At 42.8% G+C, this 27,136-nt stretch overlaps 1 protein-coding gene across 1 annotated transcript; it reads left to right on the plus strand.

Moving 5' to 3' along the window:
• Nucleotides 1–1,112: 1,112 nt before the first annotated feature.
• LOC142971541 (NLR family CARD domain-containing protein 3-like) lies at nucleotides 1,113–27,136 on the plus strand. Its single transcript, XM_076112096.1, has 8 exons — nucleotides 1,113–1,379; nucleotides 2,333–2,437; nucleotides 7,799–9,811; nucleotides 14,401–14,574; nucleotides 19,870–20,046; nucleotides 23,473–23,501; nucleotides 24,004–24,148; nucleotides 25,827–27,136. The coding sequence occupies exons 1-8, from the start codon at nucleotides 1,261–1,263 to the stop codon at nucleotides 25,834–25,836; spliced, it is 2,772 nt and encodes a 923-aa protein (XP_075968211.1). The 5' UTR covers nucleotides 1,113–1,260; the 3' UTR covers nucleotides 25,837–27,136.

Below are 27,136 nucleotides of genomic sequence, written 5' to 3' on the forward strand. Positions count from 1 at the left end.
TGAGAAGGAAACTCAAATCCTATTTTCTCATCTGCACTCACCCGACCGATGGCTGCATAAAGTGATATAAAATAGCCGTGTTTCCATTCACGTATTTTTACGCTCAAAGAATCGCAAGAAAATCTGTATGAAACTGTCAAATTCAAGTAAAACGTACGGAACTCATCTCATCTTGACCTTTGACCTCTTCTGTTCAACCATTTAATCAGGATTTAAGTGTAACAATTAAATCAGTGAGGAAGATGAATGATGCTCAGTGTTTAATGTCGGTGTGTTGAGTTCTTAAATGACACAAATATAACAAGTAAATACATGAAGTATACAACTAGGTTACTGATGAACAATAAACATCAAATATCAGATGAAATAATCAGCATTAAATGAATCTGTATCAATAACCCAGATACTTAACAAAGGAACCGGTAAATAGGACTAAATCTATGGTTTAAAATGCACTTATACTGTCACCTAGTGGTAGAACGGTGGTGGTCATTCTATTGCCTTGACTTTTATTTTGAAATATTCTTCTTTCCGGGTTACCTGTTGTGCTTTGCGTCTCTTATTAAAGGAAAACACTAAAATCATCTCGTTATTTGACTTCGGTTCTCTCGTTTCTTCGTTTTTGGATTCAGAACCAATAAAGATCCTGTAATTCATAATAATAACTTACTGACACTAGAACCTGAATTCATTTCATGCTGCTTCATATTTTTACTCGATTACATTTCAGGAGAAGTTATTGTACTTTTATGTTTAATTATTTAAATACAAAACGTATAAAACTACCCAACAGTAATAAAGGAATCAATAATAATTATCCAATAACATAATAAAATGATGATTCTGCATAATTAATCATTTCGATCCGTCTGTACTTTAACTTACGTTCTGAATGCACGACTTTGTTATCTGCTAACTTTAAGAATGTGAGCTTCTAATTAAATCTTTACATTGAGGTTGAGTTCATTCTAATATTTACTCTTGCTGTTGATTCATCTGACAATATTTTCTGATTCATTGTTTATTAATCCGTTTTAATAGATAACATAAAACCAGAGCACAGGGTGACTCTTCACATGTTGTCATTTCCTGGTTTCTGAGTCTTCGCAGCTGCATGACAGAGTCACAGTTTATCATTCTGAAGGCTGTAAAATACACGTCTTTGATCAAACTAATGTGAAATAAGGAAGAGGTGACCAACTTCAGAGGTGGAGTCACTTTATTACACTGTTTGTGTCTCAGTGTCACTGACTGGAGGAGATGAGTGATTTGGAAGAAGAGGCGGACGGATCAGAGTCCAGCCATCCGTCCATGAAGAGTGATCGGTCCAAAGGGGAACCTCCACCCTTCAGGAAGGAACCTGGACCCTCACACACAAAGTAAGAGACTGGTTCAGTTATTTCATGCTATACGCTGCAGTGCAACTCTGTTCTTTTACAGTTACACAAGGTTTGTTATATTCAGTCACTGGGCATGTCTCATTAAAGTTTATTTGGCTTTTTAAATAGTAAATCTGCTGAGTCCGGCCCAATAAGTTGACTAACGATGTATCTGACACACGGAAATAAACAGTTGTAGGTTCTAACTCTGCCACACCTTATGTTTCACGAGCTGCTCGGCTCATAAACTGGTTTAAGGTGCAGCTTTACATGTGACACTGGAACAAACAGACAACAGACTCAAATGCAAGACTTGAAAACACGGAGCAGGTGAAGTCTTTACTTTGCAGCAAAGGTTCGGTAAACAGGAATGCCATCCAGAATCAGCAGAGGCTGAGTCAAAAACACACAAAAGAAAGGTGTAAATACCACTAATACAGCAGAAAAGACTCTACGCTAGAGGAGGAAGTACTAACGAGCTGGCAACAGACAAAAGGAGCAAAAGACTGAGTACACAAGGGAGCAAAGGTAGTGGGTGAAAGGTCAAAGTAACCAGGGCGAGGCAGGTAATCACAGGCGGAAACACACAAAGACAGGAAGTGAAGCTACCTGAAACAAGACACCAGGTGAGTACTTCAAAATAAATCAGGATACAATAACATCTCCTAAGAGCAGGGACAATCATGACATTATGAAATGTGGTTGTAGCTCCCTCCACACTACTCACTACATATATATGTCAATAAGAGTATAATGAAGCATTGAAATAGAGCAAAGTAGCACAAAAAAAAGAAAGAAGGAAAACTGATTTACAAGGACGATGTAACTTATGTCCACATAAGATGAAGATTTGTTGTTATTTGTTGTTAACATTGAGATCATGATGATCTCAATGTTAACTCTGCACTTTACTAGTTCTAATGAGATGTGTAAAACTGTTGTCGTTCCCACAGACTGAGAGCAGCGTCTCCAACACCCAGCTGTCTGTCGATGAAGAGTGATCGGTCCAAAGGGGAACCTCCACACTTCAGTAATGAACCTGGACCCTCAGACACAAAGTAAGAAACTGTTTCTACCGTAGACTGACCTGAAGAAAACAGAAAAAACACTGTGAGAAACACTGTAGAGAACAGTAAGAAACACTGTAGAGAACAGATAAGAAACACTGTGGAGAACAGTAAAGAAACACTGTAGAGAACAGTTAAGAAACACTGCAGAGAACAGTAAAGAAACACTGTAGAGAACAGTAAGAAACACTGCAGAGAACAGTTAAGAAACACTGCAGAGAACAGTAAAGAAACACTGTAGAGAACAGTAAGAAACACTGTATAGAACAGTAAAGAAACACTGTAGAGAACAGTAAGAAACACTGTAGAGAACAGTAAAGAAACACTGTAGAGACCAGTACAGAAACACTGTAGAGAACATTAAAGAAACACTGTAGAGAACAGTACAGAAACACTGTAGAGAACAGTAAGAAACACTGTAGAGAACAGTAAAGAAACACTGTAGCGAACAGTACAGAAACACTGTAGAGAACAGTTAAGAAACACTGTAGAGAACAGTACAGAAACACTGTAGAGAACAGTAAGAAACACTGTAGAGAACAGTAAGGAAACACTCAGACACAAAGTAAGAAACTGTTTCTACCGTAGACTGAGCTGAAGAAAACAGAAAAAACACTGTGAGAAACACTGTAGAGAACAGATAAGAAACACTGTAGAGAACAGATAAGAAACACTGTAGAGAACAGTAAAGAAACACTGTAGAGAACAGTAAGAAACACTGTAGAGAACAGTAAGAAACACTGTAGAGAACAGTTAAGAAACACTGCAGAGAACAGTAAAGAAACACTGTAGAGAACAGTAAGAAACACTGCAGAGAACAGTTAAGAAACACTGTAGAGAACAGTAAGAAACACTGCAGAGAACAGTAAAGAAACACTGTAGAGAACAGTAAGAAACACTGTATAGAACAGTAAAGAAACACTGTAGAGAACAGTAAGAAACACTGTAGAGAACAGTAAAGAAACACTGTAGAGACCAGTACAGAAACACTGTAGAGAACATTAAAGAAACACTGTAGAGAACAGTACAGAAACACTGTCGAGAACAGAAAGAAACACTGTAGAGAACAGTAAAGAAACACTGTCGAGAACAGAAAGAAACACTGTAGAGAACAGTAAAGAAACACTGTAGAGAACAGTACAGAAACACTGTAGAGAACAGTAAAGAAACACTGTAGAGAATATTAAAGAAACACTGTAGAGAACAGTAAGAAACACTGTAGAGAACAGTACAGAAACACTGTAGAGAACAGTACAGAAACACTGTAGAGAACAGTTAAGAAACACTGTTGAGAACAGTTAAGAAACACTGTAGAGAACATTAAAGAAACACTGTAGAGAACAGTAAAGAAACACTGTAGAGAACAGTTAAGAAACACTGTAGAGAACATTAAAGAAACACTGTAGAGAACAGTTAAGAAACACTGTAGAGAACATTAAAGAAACACTGTAGAGAACAGTACAGAAATACTGTAGAGAACATTAAAGAAACACTGTAGAGAACAGTACAGAAATACTGTAGAGAACAGTAAAGAAACACTGTAGACAACAGTTAAGAAACACTGTAGAGAACAGTTAAGAAACACTGTAGAGAACAGTAAGAAACACTGTATAGAACAGTAAAGAAACACTGTAGAGAACAGTAAGAAACACTGTAGAGAACAGTACAGAAACACTGTCGAGAACAGTAAGAAACACTGTAGAGAACAGTAAAGAAACACTGTAGAGAACAGTACAGAAACACTGTAGAGAACAGTAAAGAAACACTGTAGAGACCAGTACAGAAACACTGTAGAGAACATTAAAGAAACACTGTAGAGAACAGTAAGGAAACACTCAGACACAAAGTAAGAAACTGTTTCTACCGTAGACTGAGCTGAAGAAAACAGAAAAAACACTGTGAGAAACACTGTAGAGAACAGTAAGAAACACTGTAGAGAACAGATAAGAAACACTGTAGAGAACAGTAAAGAAACACTGTAGAGAACAGTAAGAAACACTGTAGAGAACAGTAAGAAACACTGTAGAGAACAGTTAAGAAACACTGCAGAGAACAGTAAAGAAACACTGTAGAGAACAGTAAGAAACACTGCAGAGAACAGTTAAGAAACACTGTAGAGAACAGTAAGAAACACTGCAGAGAACAGTAAAGAAACACTGTAGAGAACAGTAAGAAACACTGTATAGAACAGTAAAGAAACACTGTAGAGAACAGTAAGAAACACTGTAGAGAACAGTAAAGAAACACTGTAGAGACCAGTACAGAAACACTGTAGAGAACATTAAAGAAACACTGTAGAGAACAGTACAGAAACACTGTCGAGAACAGAAAGAAACACTGTAGAGAACAGTAAAGAAACACTGTCGAGAACAGAAAGAAACACTGTAGAGAACAGTAAAGAAACACTGTAGAGAACAGTACAGAAACACTGTAGAGAACAGTAAAGAAACACTGTAGAGAATATTAAAGAAACACTGTAGAGAACAGTAAGAAACACTGTAGAGAACAGTACAGAAACACTGTAGAGAACAGTACAGAAACACTGTAGAGAACAGTTAAGAAACACTGTTGAGAACAGTTAAGAAACACTGTAGAGAACATTAAAGAAACACTGTAGAGAACAGTAAAGAAACACTGTAGAGAACAGTTAAGAAACACTGTAGAGAACATTAAAGAAACACTGTAGAGAACAGTTAAGAAACACTGTAGAGAACATTAAAGAAACACTGTAGAGAACAGTACAGAAATACTGTAGAGAACATTAAAGAAACACTGTAGAGAACAGTACAGAAATACTGTAGAGAACAGTAAAGAAACACTGTAGACAACAGTTAAGAAACACTGTAGAGAACATTAAAGAAACACTGTAGAGAACAGTTAAGAAACACTGTAGAGAACATTAAAGAAACACTGTAGAGAACAGTAAGAAACACTGTATAGAACAGTAAAGAAACACTGTAGAGAACAGTAAGAAACACTGTAGAGAACAGTACAGAAACACTGTCGAGAACAGTAAGAAACACTGTAGAGAACAGTAAAGAAACACTGTAGAGAACAGTACAGAAACACTGTAGAGAACAGTAAAGAAACACTGTAGAGACCAGTACAGAAACACTGTAGAGAACATTAAAGAAACACTGTAGAGAACAGTAAGAAACACTGTAGAGAACAGTACAGAAACACTGTAGAGAACAGTTAAGAAACACTGTAGAGAACAGTTAAGAAACACTGTAGAGAACATTAAAGAAACACTGTAGAGAACAGTAAAGAAACACTGTAGAGAACATTAAAGAAACACTGTAGACAACAGTTAAGAAACACTGTAGAGAACATTAAAGAAACACTGTAGAGAACAGTAAAGAAACACTGTAGAGAACAGTTAAGAAACACTGTAGAGAACATTAAAGAAACACTGTAGAGAACAGTTAAGAAACACTGTAGAGAACATTAAAGAAACACTGTAGAGAACAGTACAGAAATACTGTAGAGAACAGTAAAGAAACACTGTAGAGAACATTAAAGAAACACTGTAGACAACAGTTAAGAAACACTGTAGAGAACAGTAAAGAAACACTGTAGAGAACAGTTAAGAAACACTGTAGAGAACATTAAAGAAACACTGTAGAGAACAGTAAAGAAACACTGTAGAGAACAGTAAAGAAACACTGTAGAGAACATTAAAGAAACACTGTAGACAACAGTTAAGAAACACTGTAGAGAACATTAAAGAAACACTGTAGAGAACAGTAAAGAAACACTGTAGAGAACAGTTAAGAAACACTGTAGAGAACATTAAAGAAACACTGTAGAGAACAGTTAAGAAACACTGTAGAGAACATTAAAGAAACACTGTAGAGAACAGTACAGAAATACTGTAGAGAACAGTACAGAAACACTGTAGAGAACATTAAAGAAACACTGTAGAGAACAGTACAGAAACACTGTAGAGAACATTAAAGAAACACTGTAGAGAACAGTTAAGAAACACTGTAGAGAACAGTTAAGAAATACTGTAGAGGACATTAAAGAAACACTGTAGAGAACAGTAAAGAAACACTGTAGAGAACATTAAAGAAACACTGTAGAGAACAGTACAGAAACACTGTAGAGAACAGTAAGAAACACTGTAGAGAACAGTTAAGAACCAGTTCGGCAGAGAAAGGACGGATAACAAGAATGAATTTGTAATGAAATGTAAATGTAAATCATCTTTGTACAAGTTCAGACTAAATCTTAAGCCTAGCCTGTTGATACAGCGTAAGTTTGTCAAAAGTCCACCGCATGTCCAACAACATCACCAAACCTAAAGTCAACATCAACTGCTTGTTGTCAAGAAGGTACCCTCAAGTTGCACACCTTCAGTTTGCTGTCTCAGACTCAGCAGGGTGGTCAAGTGAGCGATGGCATCTTCTTGGTTATCAGTTGGGCACCCTCTTTCTTTTCAATTCAATTCAATTCAATTCATTTTGGTATAGCCCAAAATCACAAATTACAAATTTGCCTCAGAGGGCTTTACAATATGTACACATTTGACATCCTCTTGTCCCGGGACCCTCACATCGGAACAGGAAAAACTCCCCCAAAAAACCCCTTTTACGGGGAGAAAAGAGGAAGAGACCTGTGGGAGAGCAATAGAGGAGGGATCCCTCTCCCAGGATGGAAAGAAGTGCAATAGATGTCATGTGTAGAACAGGATAAGTGAATTACAACACTTTCAATGTAATTACAGCACATTCAATGTATAACAGAACCACGGCAGGAGGCAAGATGTGGTCCAGGTATAACCCGGATACACAGGAACCTGTGAGGCGAGAAAGCACAGACTCTGGTGAAGAAGCAGGTCAATAATGTGCATTAATGGTATCGGTAATATGAATTAGTAATGTGAGTAATAATAAAAGTGATATTAGCAGTTGGAGTCAGCAGGGCCACGGTAGGAGGGAGGACCAGGGTCCAGATGAAACCATGCTCCATGGAAACCTGTGAGGAGAGAAAGCACAAATACGATGTCTGAGCTCTTTGTACATCAGGCGGTCTTGTTGGATGATGTTCATAAGTCTAGAAAGTTAAACGGAACCGATCATTGGCTGTTTTGTGTCTTTGCAGAGAGCGGCAAGCTTTGCAAACACCAAGGTAGTAAACTTTAGATAGACGGTATGTGATTTCACCTCTATGAGGTCTGTGGTTTTGTTCCTTTTATTTGAGAGCTTGTCTTTCATATTTATATATACATAATTATTTACATTTGTGGTGTTGAACATTTTTTTTATTTAGTGAATGAATGAATTAACAGACATGTGGATGTGAATATGGGAGTTGGTCACAACTAATGTCATGTGTTCATTTCCACAGAGATAAAACGAAGAGGACTCATCTTGCTACGGTGGAGCAGCCGTCCTGCTGTGCTTTGTGTCAGGACGTCCTGAGGGATCCAGTCTCTACCAGCTGTGGACACTGGTTCTGCACACAGTGCATCACCTCATACTGGGACCAATCTGGTACCTCAGGAGACTATTCTTGTCCCCAGTGTGGAGAAAGATCCAGAAAAAGACCTAGAGTAGAGACAGCCAGTCAGACCAGTGTTCTGAAGGACATTTTAAATGAACATAAGATCAGTCTGAAGAAGAGATGTGAATGTGTGACTGAGGGAAGTGATGAAACAGGAAGTGGAACCCCCCTCAACAGGATCTACACTGAGCTCTACATCACAGAGGGACAGAGTGAAGAGGTTAATACCCAACATGAGGTGAGGCAGCTTGAGTCAGCTTCCAAGAAGAAGACCCTCCATGACACTCCGATCAAGTGCCACGACATCTTTAAAGCCTCAGCTGACCAACAGAGACGCATCAGAGTCGTTCTGACGAACGGCGTCGCCGGCATTGGAAAAACCTTCTCGGTGCAGAAGTTCACTCTGGACTGGGCCGAGGGTTTGGAGAACCAAGATGTCAGTCTGGTGGTTCTGCTTTCATTCAGGGAGCTGAACTTGATCAAAGATGAGCAGTACAGTCTTCTCAAGCTGATCCATGTTTTCCATCCAACATTACAGAAGGTCCCAGCAGAGAAGCTCTCTGTCTGTAAAGTTGTGTTCATCTTTGATGGTCTGGATGAAACCAGACTTTCACTGGATTTCATCACCAATGAGGTCGTGTCTGATGTCACACAGAAGGCATCGGTCAACGTGCTGCTGACGAACCTCATCGAGGGGAAACTGCTTCCCTCGGCTCTCGTCTGGATAACTTCCAGACCTGCAGCAGCCAATCAGATCCCTCCTTCACGTGTTGACAGGGTAACAGAAGTACAAGGCTTCACCGACCCCCAGAAGGACGAGTACTTCAGGAGGAGGTTCAGTGATGAAGAGCTGTCCAGCAGAATCATCTCACACGTCAAGACATCCAGGAGCCTCCACATCATGTGTCTGATCCCAGTCTTCTGCTGGATCACTGCTACAGTTCTGGACCACATGTGGACTACAGACCAGAGAGGAGAGCTGCCCAAGACCCTGACTGACATGTACTCACACTTCCTGCTGGTCCAGACAAAGAGGAAGAAGCAGAAGTACCATAAGGGACATGAGACGAGTCCTCATGAGCTGACGGAGGCTGACAGGGAAGTTCTTCTGAAGCTGGGGAGGCTGGCGTTTGAACATCTGGAGGAAGGAAACATCATGTTCTACCAAGAAGACCTGGAGCAGTGTGGTCTTGATGTCACGGAGGCCTCGGTGTTCTCAGGAGTTTGTACAGAGATCTTCAAAAGAGAGAGCGTGATCTTTGGGAAAACAGTCTACTGCTTTGTTCATCTGAGCGTTCAAGAGTTTATGGCTGCAGTCTACATGTTCCACTGTTTCACAAACAGGAAGACGGAGGTACTGAAGGACTTCATGGGAAAAGACTACAAGTATTCATCTCTGGAGGACTTCCTGAGGAGAGCCATGGAAAAATCCCTTGAAAGTAAAAATGGCCACCTGGACCTGTTTGTCCGCTTCCTTCATGGCCTCTCTCTGGAGTCTAACCAGAGACTCTTAGGAGGCCTGCTGGGTCAGACAGACAACCGTCCAGAAACCATCCAGAGAGCCATCAACAACCTGAAGGAGATGAAGAGCAAGAACATCTCTCCTGACAGAAGCATCAACATCTTCCACTGTCTGATGGAGATGAACGACCTCTCAGTACATCAGGAGATCCAAGAGTTCCTGAAGTCAGAGAACAGATCAGAGAAGGAACTCTCAGAGATCCACTGCTCAGCTCTGGCCTACATGCTGCAGATGTCAGAGGAGGTTCTGGATGAGTTCGACCTGAAGAAGTACAACACATCAGATGAGGGACGACTGAGACTGATTCCAGCTGTGAGGAACTGCAGAAAGGCTCGGTAAGTGCATTGTTTGTTTGTTTTTTAACTCACTTTGTATTTAGTTTTCAACAACATAACAACATGCGTTTTCAGACAGTTACTTTCTTTGTCCATTTTTCAGCTGCATGTAGTCTTGGTACACATGGTATTCAGGTACAGTGCAACGCACAACGCACAGAAGGAACAACAAATATCAAAAGGTGCTCACTCCAAGAGAAAAAGAGAATAGATAATTGATTACATGCATAAATAATAAAATAATAAAATAATAAAATGAAATGAAATAAAATAAATAAAAACAAGGGATGAAGAAGTAATAATTGCGTCAGATATAATAATACATCATCAATCTCATCTCAATCTCTCAGAGCATATTTCCCAGTGTTTGGAAGTCGGCTGCTGTTGTTCCGGTATTCAAAGATGGAGATCCCCTTTCTACCTGTAATTACAGACCCATCAGTATCCTGCCAACAATATCACAAGTTGCAGAGAAGTTGGTAGCTGAGCAAATGATCTGCCATTTGAATACCAGTTCTTTTGCCCTTCACCCAATGCAATTCGGCTTCAGAGCCAATTATTCTACTGAGACAGCCACCTGTTTCTTCAAAGAAAAAAATCTAATTTCTATTGGACAAAGGGGGAGTTGTTGGAGTTGTGTTTCTTGATCTCAAGAAGGCATTTGACACTGTTAACCATAGCATTCTTTTGTCTAAGTTGCTCGGCTACAATTTCTCCTCAGGTACACTTAAATGGATTGAATCGTATTTGCTAAATACATCACCCATCCATCCATCCATTTTCCTCCGCTTATCCGGGGTCGGGTCGCGGTGGCAGCAGGCCAAGCAGGCTGACCCAGACTTCCCTCTCACCGGCAACATGTTCCAGCTCATTCTGGGGGATCCCGAGGCGTTCCCAGGCCAGCTGGAAGATGTAATCTCTCCAGCGTGTTCTGGGTTTTCCTCGGGGTCTCTTCCCAGTTGGACGTGCCTGGAAAACCTCCAGTGGGAGGCGTCCAGGAGGCATCCTAATTAGATGCCCGAACCACCTCAGCTGACTCCTTTCGATGCAAAGGAATAGCGGCCCGACTCCAAGCTCCCTCCTGATGACCGAGCTTCTTACCCTATCTCTAAGGCTGAGCCCGGCCACCCTACGGAGGAAACTCATTTCGGCCGCTTGTAGCCGCGACCTTGTCCTTTCGGTCACGACCCAGAGTTCGTGACCATAGGTGAGGGTAGGAACGTAGACCGACTGGTAAATTGATAGCTTTGCCTTCCGGCTCAGCTCCCTCTTCACCAAGATGGTCCGGTGCAGCGCCTGCTTTACTGCTGCAGCCGCACCGATCCGCCTGTCGATCTCCCGCTCCATCTTACCCTCACTCGTGAACAAGACCCCGAGATACTTGAACTCCTTCGCTTGCGGTAGGCACTCTGTCCCCACCTGGAGGGAGCAATCCACCGGTTTCCGGCAGAGAACCATGGCCTCAGATTTGGAGGTGCTAACTCTCATCCCCGCCGCTTCACACTCGGCTGCAAACCGCCCCATTGAATGCTGGAGGTCATGATACGAGGAGGCTAACAGGACCACATCATCTGCAAACAGCAGAGAAGCGATCCCGAGACCCCCGAACCTGACATTCTCCACCCCCAGGCTGCGCCTAGATATTCTGTCCATGAAAGTCACGAACAGGACCGGTGACAAAGGGCAGCCCACCGGGAACGTGTCTGACTTATTGCCGAGAATGCGGACACAGCTCCTACTGCAGTCGTACAGAGACCGGATCACCCATTATAATGGGTCCGGCACCCCATACTCCCGCAGCACCCCCCACAAGAACCCCCGAGGGACCCGGTCGAAAGCCTTCTCCAAGTCAACAAAGCACATGTAGACTGGTTGGGCAAACTCCCAGAACCCCTCCAGTAGTCTTGCGAGGGTAAAGAGCTGGTCTACTGTTCCACGGCCGGGACGGAATCCGCATTGCTCCTCTTGAATCTGAGGTTCGACAAACGGTCGGAGCCTCCTTTCCAGCACCCTGGCATAAGCCTTCCCGGGGAGGCTGAGTAGTGTGATACCCCGGTAATTCGAGCACACTCTCCGGTCCCCCTTTTTGAAGATGGGAACCACCACCCCGGTCTGCCAGTCCATGGGCACTGATCCCGACCCCCATGCGACATTGAAGAGGTGTGTCAGCCAGGACAGCCCAACTATGTCCAGTGCTTTCAGCATCTCAGGGCAGATCTCATCCACCCCCGGCGCCTTGCCACCAAGGAGCTTTTTAACTACCTCAGCGGCCTCTGCCAGGGATATGGGTGAGCCTCCCCCTAGGTCCTCAGGCGCTGCCCCCTCTGCAGAGGACATGTTGGTTGGGTTTAGGAGTTTCTCAAAGCGCTCTTTCCACCGCCCTATGATGTCCCCCGTCCGGGTTAGCAGTCCCCCCTCCTGCTGAGACCAGCCTGGGGTAAGCCCTGCTTTCCCTTCCTGAGCCGTCGGATGGTTTGCCACCCTTTCCAGGACCCCTCCCACCGACTCCAAGAAGGCCGTATACTCTGAACTGCTGTTTGGTGCATAAGCACAAACCACAGTACCAGAGTAATATACTTTATCTGCCCAAGACCTTTCCAACTTTTCATGTTCAGCTTCAGATAAGTGGGTTTCCTGAAGGAATGCAATGTGACAGTTGGCCTGTTTCATCTGATGCAGAGTTGTCTTTCTCTTAACAGGGCTATGGAGACCTTTGACATTATAACTTATAACGTGTAGTGGCTCCATTACGTACGGTATGTAATTTGCATATTTTGGGAGTTTGTGTAGAGAGATGGGAAGCGGAAGCAAACAGGCAGCACATGGGTCATGTATCTTGTTATGTGGAGTGTGGAGAGTTGGACTAGATAATGAAACCAGTGAGGGTGGGGTCAGAAAGGGTATTTACAAATGGATGATGACCTTGTTGTTGTTCTAGCTTGGTTAAAATTAATAATTAAATCAGTAAATGTAAACTAATATGCAAAGCTCCTGGTTAGCTCTAGTTGTATATTTACAAAAGTTTTATATCCAGCCATGTTCTTCTGAAGGAGAACATGTTTGTTTGTCAGTTTTTTACATGAATGAACGGCTGAGAGGTTTGTATTTACGAGTACATTGTTTGCATCTTGTAATAAATATTGATATGTTCTTGATCACTTTGTGTTTTGTCTGTTTGCCTGTTCTGTTGAGAAGATAACTGAGACTTTTGTGGGTTTTGAGGCACTGCTGGCCTTTCAATGTCATTAATAAATGCTTTGTAAGGCATAAATAGTCCTCACTTTAGATGAGGTCACATAAAATACATTACCAAGGACTAGTAACTACCTAATTAATCATGAATTGCAGTATTAATATGCGTTTATAAAGCATATATTAACATAGTCCCTAACCATTAGTGCATATCTAAATCATTATAGATATAAATGCATGAATAATGTACATCTAAATAAGTTATTAATTATTTACTAACACTTTATAAATTATCTTATTAATCACCTACAACTCCTTAATAATTGGTTTGTAAAATATATAATACTTCATTTACAAATGGGGAATCCATCATTTATAAAGTATGAAAACACAATCATGAAACACATAATAGACGAGCTTATTAATGAAGAATAAAACATTTATAACTGTTATGAACTGCATACTAATGAATTATTAATGTAGGAACAATGCTTTATAAATGATGAATTAAGTGTTTACTCATACTTAACTAATGCTTCATAGTGTGTAGTTATTATAAAGTCTTACCAACTGTAAATTATGATGTCCGTAGATGTGGTCCTCGGCCGTGGCGAGGACCAACCTACCCCTCCAAATTTGGACTGCTCCTTATTTATGTTGAGATCTGATTGGCTCGGTCATTTTCATCATGAACGTGAAGAATTGTGACTCGTGTTCCGGCTCACATAGGCTTGTCTGGCCGGTCATTTTTTTATTCCAGCTCTTGTTGCTTCACTTTAGATGAAAACACGACTCCACCAAAATACAGGAAGTGAACCAAAAAACAGTCGTCTGTGTAATAAGGACAACTCATCATAATCTCTCTCTCTCATCAGCGACTGCCTTCTCCTTCTCATATTGTTTGCCTTCTTCTAAAATATTTTATTAATAGAAACACCAATCCAAACCCAGAAAATCCAAGAACGCATACATTTGGTGTTGCTCCATTGTTTCTGAGCCCGAGAAGTGTCGGTGGGTTTCACGCTGATGTTTTTGATGCGTTTGACGAAGTGCAGTGTGAACACCAACTGAACAAAAATGAAAAATGCAACAATGTTGCATCATAAACCCAAATTTCCGATGTAACTTCAGTCTGCTGCAAGAACTGAATAATGATTACAATGTTTATTAACTACTAATAATTAAACATCCTTTTCAACCATTAGATGTGATTCAATCTTCTTTTATTTATTGTTTATTGTGGTGAAAGTATGAACAACAAAAATCTATGAATTAATACCAGTGATTCTTATCGTATGTGTTGTCCATATATGCTGTATGAGAAGTTGTCTTTTAGTTCATTTTTATAATTATTAGACTTTTAAGATAACAGATTATACATTTATCTTTATCCACAGACTTCAAACCTGTGGACTTTCAGACACTCACTGTGAAGTTTTGGCCTCAGCTCTGAAGTCCGATCCCTCCCATCTAAAAGAACTGGACCTGAGCTACAACAGCCTGCAGGAATTAGGGGTGAAGCTGCTGTCTGCTGGACTGGAGAGTCCAAACTGTAGACTGGAGACTCTGAGGTCAGTTTACCGTCTGTCTGGTGCTGTTCTGTCTACCTCATACATGTGTGTGCGTGTATATATACAGTATATACATATATATTAGTGCTGGGCAAGTTAACGCGTTAATTTCGCGTTAACGCAGTCATTAATTAACGCCGACAATTATCTTATCGCGCGTTAACGCATTACTTTTTTTTATTATTATTATTATTGTAACAGACTGTCTCATGTTTATCGTGTTGTATTGGAGATGATATGTCCCTTCAGGGTTGCCGTAGAGAAAAGGCGACTTCCGCTTCTGGTCGGGGGGGGGGGGGGGGGGGGGGGGGTTTAGAAATAAACAGAGAAGCCGTGAGCTGAACGAGAAGTCTGGTCTGCCGACTCCGCTTATTACCGTCTTATAAATGCCCCTCATACACGAACCCAGGACGCTCGGTCACATTGGTGGCAGCGGTGTTTCTTATGCACCGACTACGGACCGCTACGACTATTTTATGCTTCGGCGACTGAGTGTGCACTTTCTTAGCTTAGCTTAGCTTAGCTGTCTCAGTTTAGCTAGCAGGCTAACTCCGCGGCACTTCAGAGAGAAAAGCGCCGCTGGTTCAAGTACAGGATGTGGGTTGGAGATGAAGACCCATGAAGCCCAGCTCAGGGCAGTTCGGCAGATGGTCGGCCAGCAGGGGACCATGTGGACCTGCCTGCTCCGTTTCCAGAGTTTCCTCGGCTGGGTGAGACAGTCTGTTACATTATTTTGAAAGTGTGTGCACTGGCAGCGGTGGAGGAAGTCTTCAGACTACGTTGATGCAGCGTGAGGGAGAAGTAGAGATAAACTAAAGCAAGAGAAGCTAACACATGCTACAGAGGAGTGGAGACAAACTGCAGCCGGTTAGTGTTGTGGAAGATGTCGGTCTGAGGAACATTCTCAAGGTGCGTTCGCGTCGCGTTTGGTGTGAACGCAGCTTTAGGATCGCAACGAATGACGTCACGTATGAGCCTCAAGACGCACCGTCACAAGAAGAACACACGAGTTGTAATAAAGGAGAGGACGACTAAAGTGACGCCGTTGCAACGTGCAGCAGCTGTTGCTCTCACTGGAGGCTACTGGACATCGCTGGGTCACCTTCATCACCTCGGAGTTAGAGCATTATTATTATTGATGAACAGTAGAGCTGCATTCACATGCTCTGACTGTCATGAAGACACACATTTAGATGAAACGTGTGAAACATGTTATTCCTGTTGCACAGCAGTGGAACGTTTCACACAGCTCAGCTGAAAACACTAAATCTGTTAGCATGACTGTAGCGAACGTCGATGGAATGATAATTAAACTGAAAAGTGAAAATAACAATGATGACACAATCTGAACTAATAAACTTTGTCCATAGACTGCTCTCATGACCCCGACGGTCACTCAGTGGTTTGACTCTCAAATTACCACTCAGAGCAGCTTGGTGGTCAATCTTGATACTCAAACCAATTCATGAACTATAAGACATTTGTAAAGGCTGAGCGTACGAGGTTTAATTCCCCACTTTTTGTCACAGCTCTGCCACTTCTATCTAGTTTTTTCCACCTTTCACTCACCTAATCAGTTCATTCAGTGCACCTGCCAGTCACACTCACCTCATCAGCTCATTACTCTCACCTGCTCACTCTGCCTCCTTCACTATTTAAACCCCTGCCTCACACACACTCACTGCCAGATCGTTGTTTGCTTTCATGCAATACTTTCCCGCATACACCCATGGACTGATTCCCTGTTGCCGACCCTGCCTGTTTCGGATTACCTCGCCTTGCCTCTGCCCTGGTAACTTGCTCAGCCTTCTGTCCTTGACCACGAGAATCCTGTCGCTGTTTTTCCTGAGAATATTCTCCCTGCCGTGTGTGTTGAAGAAAATAAAGAACTCAAGTCAAACTATTCCTGGTGTTGTCGTACTGCTCCTGGGTCCTAACTACACCCGTAACACTTTTCCAGTTTTACGAGCATCTACATTCCTGAGGGACACAGAGAGATATCCAATTATCAATAACGACAAAAGGAAAATGAGTCTTAATGCAAAATAACATTTACCTTAATTCATAGGCTAGTCCTAGTTTTAGTTAGTCTTTTATTTTGTGTAGATATTTTTAATTAACCTCAGTAACAAACTCACTTTATTTGTAAACCATTCACGACTCTTTTAACTTTTATTTGCATTTGTTCTAATCTTCTGTAGTCATACGAAACAGATCTTGCATTACTCACTCACTATATTGTGCCTTCATACATTAACTGTGCAAGCTTGAAGTTTACCAAATCTCAAAATTTGAATAAAAGTTATGTATAGTTAAGTTCATGATAACCAACTATGTTTACAATTCTTTAATTTCCTGCCTTAAAAAGTGGATGTTAGTTGTTTTGCCTGAAACTTTTATCTGAGTTTAATCCTATCCATTCATTTATTATGCATATAGGTACACATGTATGTATACATAGGTCTGTTAGTGTCATGATAACAATGTATATCTATGTTGTATAATTGTTTAATTCATTCTATATTTAATTGATCAGGTTTTATTCAGTAATTTATATCAAACTATTTGGTACCGTTCTGCAGCTGGGGTAGCCCAGCTTTTAAATATGGAGAATTTAAATAGACTGTTAGTAACTAGTATTAATTCTGTAAAATAAGGTTATATGAAATAATCAAGATGGTTGTTAGGATGGGAAATGTTTGCAGTTCCTGCCATACACTGCACCCTCTTTCTCAAGATGATTGTCACGATCAGGCTTTGCCTTCTGTGTTCTGTGTGTGTCTTTCTGTAGCTCCTCACTCTACCTGTCAGTCACTCCCTCAGCACCAGTCTAACTCCCTTCACCTGCCCCTGATCACTAATGAAGCACTCCCTCATCAGCACAACTCTCCTCACCTGTTCTAACCACTATTTAAACTCCTGCCTCTCAGTCACTCACTGCCAGATCATTGTCATGTCTACCCGCCTGTTTGGCTCGTCCTGTTCCCGGATTCCCTGCCCTGCCTCGTCCTGCTGGATTTCTCCCCCCCCCCCCCCCTTCGCCTCTTGTCTCATCCGTGGATTCCCTGTGTGTTCTTTTAAGTGTCCTGTTTTTTTTGATTGAGTTTTCATTAAATTCCACTGCACTCAACTTCTGCCTGGTCTGCGTTTGAGTCCTCCATCATGCCCCGTGACAGAATGATCTGGCCCAGAATGGACTCAGCAGACCACGGTTTGGAGTGCCGTCTCCCTGAGTGCTATGAACAGTTTATGGGATACTGCCCTGTCCAGAAGACGAACCGTGTCATGAACCGTTGGACTCAGCGGACCAACGTTTTGAGCGCTTTTCTGCTGAGTGGTATGAACAGTTTACGGGAACCCGCCTGGCCTTGGGAGGGCCTCGGAGTGTCCAGAAGGCGAACCATGACCAGATGGGCTGCCCTTTCAACCCTCGTAGGAGGCAGAGGAAGGGTCAGACCCCCGTTCCCGCTGGGCCGCAGCGATTCCCGCTGGGCCGCAGCTATCTCCAGCTCCCCGTGTCCTGTCGGCGGTCCGGCCGACTCCTGCCGCCGCCTCAGCGCCGCGGCTATCCCCGGACCCGGCCGCCACCGCCTCCGAGCAGCAGCGACCTCCAGTCTCGGCCGCCACCGTTTCCGAGCAGCAGCGACCTCCAGTTTCGGCCGCTGCTGCCTCCGAGCCGCGGCGACCCCCAGCCCCTTACTCCACTGGGCCGTCAATCCATTCCCCTGAGCCCCAGTCGGAGTCCCAGTCTTCCCAGTCTGGCTCCCCTGACCCCCAGTCTCCAGAGTTCCGTCCTCCTGACCCCCAGTCTCCAGAGTTCCGTCCTCCTGACCCCCAGTCTGCAGAGTTCCGTCCTCCTGACCCCCAGTCTGCAGAGTTCCGTCCTCCTGACCCCCGGTTTCCCACGTCTGCCTGCCCTACCTCGTCCTGCTGGATTTCCCCCCCTCCGCCTCTTGTCTCATCCGTGGATTCCCTGTGTGTTCTTGTAAGTGTCCTTTTTTTTTTGATTGAGTTTTCATTAAATTCCACTGCACTTAACTTCTGCCTGGTCTGCGTTTGAGTCCTCCATCATGCCACGTGACAATGATAAAGCAACAAGACGTCTGACCAAATTCTTTAAAGCCAAAGAGTGATTTCTTCAACCCCACCCTCCCTGGCCAGCCGGCCCAGGAGGGGAGGAGGCAATTTGAAGGCCCACTGTGAGCCGAAACAAAGAGAAGACATCTATCCGACCTGAGAAGCAAGAACCTGAAGAAGTGACTTCCTTTACCTGGTTTCTAAAATACCACAAATATGATCGATAACTTTGAATCCTGCACGCAGAGCTCTCCCTCGTGACTCTGCCGGTTCTGCCTCTTGTTCTGGTCTTGTGTTCCTGACCCGTTGACTACGGCCATCCTGTGCCGTCTAATGCGCCCTGCAGTCCAACCTGCGATCCACCGACGTGCTTTAGATTTATTCCAGCAACTATTGACAGAAAGAGACTTAAAAAGACTCTCAGATGAAAGACCTTTTGAAACTGGCACACGGGCCATAATGCCCTCTGCTGCTACAAAGGACGGTGATAAGATGATTCGGCATCCTCCTGAGAACCAACTGCTGAGAACCAACTGCTGAGAACCAACTGCTGAGAACCAACTGCCACAGAGTGAAAGATGGAAGAATGCGATTCAACAACCTCTATCACAGCTCTGCTTCTCTCTGGTTCTAACAGACGACATCACATCACCCCAATCCTGCTTCTCTCCACTGGCTCCCTGTTGGTTTTAGAATTGATGTAAAGATTTTACTGATCACTTTTAAAGCACGTCTGGGTCTGGCCCCAACATATATAGAGGACATGTTGACCCCCTATGATCCAGCTGGCAGCCTCAGATCCTCAGGTGGGGGGGGGGGGGGGGGGGGGCTTCTGTCTGTTCCAAAGTCTGTTCCAAACTTTTATTTTTTTTTATTTTTATTTATTTATTATAATTATTATTATTTTTACATTTATTAGTTCATTTTTTTCACATTGACTGTCTCACTGAGCTTTCTGTCCTTTGGCCCACCTGCTGTCAGGGAACCAGGACGGTTTAAGTCGTGCTGTTAGTTTGTTACAGCAATCTACTCCACTGGAATCACTTATTTCACTGTAATAATGATTTAAAATGTCACAACAGTGACAGGATTTACACTAAATGTCTGTTTACTAAAGAAGATGAAACCAAAATGAAAGCCACTCATGTTGATGATGAAAATAATGATTCATTGTGTATCGATATGATAAACTCTGTGTGTTGTTTTGTGTGTTTGCAGTCTGTCACAGTGTGACATCACAGAGGAAGGCTGTTCTTCTCTGGACTCAGCTCTGAAGTCAAACCCCTCCCATCTGAGAGAACTGGATCTGAGTCACAACTATAACCTGAAGGATTCAGGAGTGAAGCTGCTGAGAGGTTTTCTGGAGAGTCCAGATTGTAGACTGGAGACTCTGAGGTGGGTTCACTGTCTGCTGCTAGTGCAGCACCTTCATGTTTCATCAATAACTCTATTTGATTTATCTACGTATAGATCCATAAAGTGATACATTTTCTGGTAACATGTTCCACTTCACATCAGCTGCCTCGTTGTCTGCATGTCATCCTCTACAATCATGAAATGTACAACTTGTCTGGCTTCATGCTGCTGTTGGATGGATTACTGAACAGGCCTACCGGGCACAGGCCCAGGGGCCCAAAGGGTCAGGGGCCCCCTGAGCTTCACCTACGAGATGTCACTCTAAGAGACACAAAAGTTACTTGAATATACTATGTGTGGTGGAACCTCACTGTGAAAAATAACCGAGATGAGAAAACTCTTAAAATATAAAAACATATTTATTGAACAGACACTAATAATAATGTAGCTGAATGGATAGAGCTCTTTCCCCACTGATGGTTCGGAGGTCTAACAGCAATGAATAGTTTAACAGAGTATACCATCTCCCTTCACAGATGTCCTCCTCCTCTGTCTGCTAATACATCCAAGACCAGGTTCCAGCCTTGCTATAGTTTTCGTGGGAAGAGGGTTAGGTGGTGAGATCAGGATGACACTACAGCAAGTCAGACATGAAGATACCTTCGATATGAGAACATTTATTATTAGGTTTTAAATGAGTGTGGTTGGCCTCGTCTGCATATGTTCATCATCCAGGATCAGAGCGCCTCTTTGCAGAGCTTCGCCGCAAATATTAGATTCTGCATGGCCGTGAAGCTGTGAAACGCCATCAGCACTCCTGCCCGGACTGCCAGAGGTGGAGAGCCACTCCAGTGGTGCCCAAGATGGCAGACCTCCCTCAGTCCAGACTGAGGCTGCTGAAGCCCCCATTTTACTCCACAGGCACAGACTGTTTTGGGCCCTTTACGGTGAAGGTTGGCCGTCGCCACGAGAAGAGATGGGGCATACTGTTTAAGTGCCTGACAACACGGGCCGTGCACCTAGATGTGACCAGGGTACTAATTTCAAAGGAGGAGAGAGAGAACTAGATGAGGCATTCAAAACCATGCACCCCACACTCCAAGCTCATCTAGCTAAACACGAGATCAAGTTTCAGTTCAACCCCCAGGGGCACCACACTTCGGAGGTGTCTGGGAGAGAGAAGTGAGATCAGTGAAAGCTGCGCTGTACGCCACCATTCAGACCCAAACTGTCCCAGAGGAGGTCCTAAGGACAGTACTGATTGAAGTAGAAGGGATTTTAAACTCCAAACCACTAGGTTACGTGTCAACAGATGTGGCGGATGTTGACCCAGTCACCCCCAATTTGCTTCTCATGGGGCGACTTGACCCCTCACTACCACAGGCTGTGTATGCAGAGTCGGAGCTCCTCAGTCGCCGACGTTGGAGACACACTCAGGTGTTAGCTGACCAGTTTTGGACACATTTCATCCGACGCTACCTTCCGACTCTTCAGACCCGGTCTAAGTGGCATAAGGACCCTGCACAGCTGCAACTGGGAACCATAGTCATGGTGGTGGATCCCCATTTGCCAAGAGCTCACTGGCCACTAGGTCACGTAACTGAAGTCATCCCAGGAACAGACGGGAGAGTCCGGACGGCAGTTGTTCAGATCAAGAGCAAGACCTATACCAGACCAGTCGCTCGCCTTGTCACCCTGCCTACCATCCCAGACACTGATCCGGTTAGTCCTTCTTAGAGTTGCAAATTAGTTGAGGCAAATTTGGGGGCAGCTGTGACGAAGGACGACCTCTAGTGACGGGTTTCGGAGAAGCAGCCGAGCAGGAACCACACTACGCCCCTTGCGGAAGAGGACAGCAGTCAGCTGCTCGCGGACCAATATTATCGGCATTGAGTTAGTGAAAAGGCTTGAACGAGAGTGGCGGCGCGAAATGACGGCTGTGTCTGTAAATAGATTAGAGTTTATGTGGCGGTTCGGAGTTTGACTTTCAAGACTGTGTGCGTGCAAACAACCAGTAAGTAGACGTAAAGTTCGGTGTTAGTCTAATTTAGTCATAAGGGTTATATTGTCTCATTTGCACGTCAATCTATTCTGATATTTAGTAGCTCGTTCGTTGTTTGCTAAGTGGCGACTGTAGGAGTCCCGGACCTGTTTATCACTGCCTGTATTCTATCCCTGTATATCCTAATTAGAAACCAATGTTGTATAGAGGTTTTTACTAATTATTATTTCATGTATATCTGTTTCAGAACCACACACTTGCTTGTTCGACTATTGTCAATAAACCTCTCAAAGGATCATCTTGTCTGGAGTGCATTCTGATAGATGCCCCCTGGTGGCCACAACTTTTAATGAACCAGTAAAATGATACAGTCCTTTCCCAGTCAATCTAACAGGTGCGTTTGCTCAAAAGAGTTGTGATTTGTCTCGTAGTGGCGCTTCACATCACCGCTGGTAATGACCGTGTCTTTTTATCTATTGTTGGTCATTTTTGTTCAGTGAACTCTTTTCTCATTAATTCTAGGCAGGCTATACAGAAGACCATTGTACATTTATAATCGATAATCAGCTGTAGACAGAGTTCTCTTTGACGGGATGTTGTTCCACTACTGTTGTTGGATTTACATATAAAGTCATTTATTTTGTAGCATAAAGGTATTCTTTGGATTAACAGTAGCATCATATATCATCCCCCACATTTAAAATGTCACTAATGTTTATTCAGAGTACATTTTACATGAATTACTTTATTTTCATCCAGTTATATCTTCATACAAGTCCTGTAGCTTGAGTCAGCTCTGCTGTCCTTGCTTTAAGCCGTATGTCTGTTTCTATCCTTCAACAACCTCTATCAGCAACAATGTTAGCACACTGAGAGCAACTTAAAACCAGAGTCAGACTCCTTGTATGTGAACACACACTTGACCTTAATTCTGATTCTGAAAAGTGCAGAAGTTTAAATTACCATTCCGTATCTATACAGCTGCCATATTGGAGGATTAGGGTTCAATAAATGACCTGATGTTCTGGAGAGTCCACATTGTAGACTGGAGACCTACATAACTTAACATGACATAACTGACTGATACTGACCTTTTCCAGAGCATTTGGTATTTTAAAATTGTATTTTTATTTTCTGATCCACTCTTTATAATCTGGATCAACACAGATCAATACATTTAGTAACAGATGTCTCAAAGTTCTATAAAGAATCATCCATCTCACATCTTCATCAACCTGTTGTGCTCCAGGTTCATCTGAACATTTGCTTTGTGATCAGTTTGTCCTGAAAGTTCATATTATATTTGAAACAAGTCATGACTTCTCCTGACTTAAGCTGCTTCTACACGTCTGCTACCACGCTGCAGGAAACCCTTGTGAAGTTGAGTTCCACATTTAAAAGATGAACACATCTGATTGGATTATGAACAGATTGTTTCTCTTCATCATTTCTTCTTCATGCAGATTGAGTTACTGCAGTTTGACAGAGGTCAGCTGTTCTTCTCTGCTCTCAGCTCTGAAGTCTGAAGTGATCTACTGCATACAAGTTCATGGTGGTGTTACCAACATGTTACTGTGGGATAACAATGTCTGCTAGTGTCTCTGCTAATATGAGTTTGGAAATAATGGTGTAAAGTGAACGGTGAACTGGTCACTATCCTGCTCGGGATCAAAGTGTTGGATGGCTCGTCCAACCAACATGAACATCCTTTGGCCCACCTGCTGTCAGGGAACCAGGACGGTTTAAGTCGTGCTGTTAGTTTGTTACAGCAATCTACTCCACTGGAATCACTTATTTCACTGTAATAATGATTTAAAATGTCACAACAGTGACAGGATTTACACTAAATGTCTGTTTACTAAAGAAGATGAAACCAAAATGAAAGCCACTCATGTTGATGATGAAAATAATGATTCATTGTGTATCGATATGATAAACTCTGTGTGTTGTTTTGTGTGTTTGCAGTCTGTCACAGTGTGAGATCACAGAGGAAGGCTGTTCTTCTCTGGTCTCAGCTCTGAAGTCAAACCCCTCCCATCTGAGAGAACTGGATCTGAGTCACAACAACCTGAAGGATTCAGGAGTGAAGCTTCTGTCTGATCTTGTGAAGAGTCCACATTGTAGACTGGAGACTCTGAGGTCAGTAGAGGGTTGGAGTCAGTCCGTGCTGGTTTCAGCAGTATTGTACCAAACACAGATCCACAGGCTTCATGATTGGACGAGAGAGAGAGAGAGAGAGAGTGCAGTCAGCCAATCAGATGAGTCAGAAGCTTGTTGTGATTGTGTGTTTGAGTCGATGTGTTGTTGTTCACGTCTACAGGAAGTGAAGCTTGTTAACAGCTGACGGCATCACCAGATGTTTAGAGACAGTGGTCCTCATTCATCAAACTATCAAACTATTGATCAGTTCATCTTAGTCACAGCTCTGAGATCAGTCTGACTGAAGCCTGCACATCACTGCTCTCACTTCATAGAACCAGCGTTACATTTAGTAACCTCTGCTGATGTTCTACTGCTCAGTCTTTGTAGGAACATGTGGAACCTTTAACATCTTATATGTGTCTGTCCTTTTGTCTTTAGTTTTGTCCTCATATTTTTACAACAGACTCCATATTTACATGTTTGACATTCAATATTTCACAGTAGATGAAATGTGACGGAGACTCTTTGAGCTCTGATGCTGTGTTCACACCAAACACAAAGCTAATGTTAGCATCGTGGGAGTTTGATCAAGAGGGGGGGAGGGGCTTACCTCCATGTAGCCAATCATCAGTCAGGGCTGAAATAAGCTCTAGTGCTGCTTTGTACGAGTTGAGGAAGTCCCAGATATCTGATGAAACCAAAGTCCATCATGTGTGGTTCATCACATCATGTGGAGGAGTATTCACTGTATCTATCAGACACTCGTCGGCTGCTTTACTACAGCTGTATGAACCCAGAATAAACACATTCAGCTGTGATTTAACTTCAACAAACATTCAGAAGATGCTGAAATAATATTTAATGATGTTGATTTGTAAGAAGTCTGAATTCATGCTTTGTCAGGTCTGTCCACAAGATGACAAGCTAACAGCTGTTAAGATGGTTGTTTTCTGAATGGAGTCTGGATCAATCAATGCTAAGCTAACATTGTAGCTGCTCCATCATCTAGGCGTACATAGGTCAGCGTGGTTATTGTTTGTTCCATAGACAGTCTGTGGTTCACACTCATACATTCATACACAGTCTGGTCTCTGTACTAAGATGAGGTATCGTAGAGCTCTGGGTGAACACAGACGGATACAAGATGTTTATCCTCCATTTGTGATTCAACAGCGTCAGGACGTCAGAGATGAAGGAGGAGGATCTAACGCTGAAAGGCTTTAACCACACAGCCTCACGTGTGTCTCTTACTCCGTTGGAAATATTTCAGTTCTCATCACGTCTTTCGCCTCATTGGCTCAAATCTACGTCTATCAGCGTCTTTGCATTGACTTTGTATGTAATGGCGTCGTGTTGAACATCCGCTCGGTGTTTGTTGTGAACGCAGCGTAACAGGGTTAGATCCATCTTCACAGTGAGCAGTGAACACCTCTCTGCTTCTGCAGTCATGATGCGTTCAGGACTCTCAGCACTTTATTTCAGTGGAACCTGCAGAGTCAACAGACCGGAGGCCCAAAGAGTCTGCAGGTGTGTGAGCCTGGAGCTCAGTGTAGGTTAACATGAGAGCTGAGAGGAAGCTGCTCTTTCTACTGGATGTGCTGTCACTGACTGACAGCTGATGAAGGGAGTCTCTGGAAACACTCGTTCATCTCTTCTCTTCTTCTTCTCTCATCAGATGGAAGTAATCTGATGTCAGCTGAGTCCTGATGATCCAGAGAGCATCTGGAGACTGGAGACTGCTCCACCACCTCCACCTGGATTCTATGTTGTGTGTTAAACACCAGAAGACTTTTAAAGACTAAAGTCTGACACCCTCTCACATGTAGAGACATTGGCCTCATATAACAACAGGTTTACTCTTATTTAGTTATTACTCATTGATTTCTCAGCTGTTCTCTTCAGCGTTCGTAGTAATACCTTCAACGAATAATAATAATGTGGTGTAATTCGTAGATATCCCACGAGATCATTTCTCATGTTATCCACGTTATCATGAAGGAGGAAGTATAAAGACCACACAGGGTGGGTGGAGGTGGACGGGTCCACAAACAGTGATCTGTTTCCCACAGTGAAGCTGTGGGATCAGGACTTCCTGGTCCGTCACGTGACGCCATGGGGCTCAAAGAGACTTTCTCCGATAGACTTACATTGAGAAAGAGACGTCTGTAACTCGGAGGACAATGTTTTAGGTAAATCAACTTCCCAGTGTGAACCAGAACAAGCTGGGCCAAGGGGCTAAAGGAGACGTTAGTGAGCATGCTCTATGGAACCAGTTATGAGGAAGAGCCGGGTAATGTAGATTCTCTGTTTCTTTATTTTTGTACTTGCAAGAACTTTGTTACTTCATCAAGGCTGTGTCCAGTCCTCTTTATACAGACATGATGACCACAGAGTCTGTTTTTGTGGCCGTCATTCACACAAACGTCAAATCTGTGACACAAAATGGCGTCAAAAAGAAGAAGACAGCAGCATGTTGACCACAAACCAGAAGCTCTTCCTGCTCACATGTTGTGATGTCGTTCATCACAATCTCATGCAGAGCAAATAAAATGCACTAAAGGACACAAACCACCTGTTAGTTTGTGGTCTGGTGAAAGAAGGGCCAAAATATTGATTGTTTAAATATCAAGCAAGCAGCAATAACTAAATGTTTGTGCAGAATGCTAATGAATGACTATCAACCTGTCAGCAGGTAGATGGAGTCTAATACTTTATACACGGCTGGTTTTCCTCTCAAGAATCATTTCATCAAAAGGACTCACAATTAATGGCTGTAATGTAAATTATCAAAATATGGTCGTATTAAAGTAGGTTTTACATAAATATAGTATAAGTGTTGTATTGGAATAAGTTGTAAACTGTTTATAAACTGAAACAATGAATCAATAAGTGAATCAACAGAATTAAGCATCAGAAGTTCTGACTAATTGTTTACAATAATAAAACGGTAATAAAATAAACTCACTGTTTCAGCCCCTCAGATGT

The sequence above is a fragment of the Anarhichas minor genome, unplaced genomic scaffold (assembly GCF_050575085.1).
Source record: "Anarhichas minor isolate MPS153535 unplaced genomic scaffold, ASM5057508v1 ptg000047l, whole genome shotgun sequence".
NCBI lineage: Eukaryota > Metazoa > Chordata > Actinopteri > Perciformes > Anarhichadidae > Anarhichas > Anarhichas minor.

Bases quoted from the DNA above. Each gene is read 5' to 3' on its own strand.
- LOC142971541 (XM_076112096.1), top strand. From the start codon at position 1,261: ATGAGTGATTTGGAAGAAGAGGCGGACGGATCAGAGTCCAGCCATCCG. The intron at 9,812-14,400 runs GTAAGTGCATTG...CTTTATCCACAG, and splicing joins AGGAACTGCAGAAAGGCTCG to ACTTCAAACCTGTGGACTTT. The intron at 20,047-23,472 runs GTGGGTTCACTG...TTCTTCATGCAG, and splicing joins TGTAGACTGGAGACTCTGAG to ATTGAGTTACTGCAGTTTGA.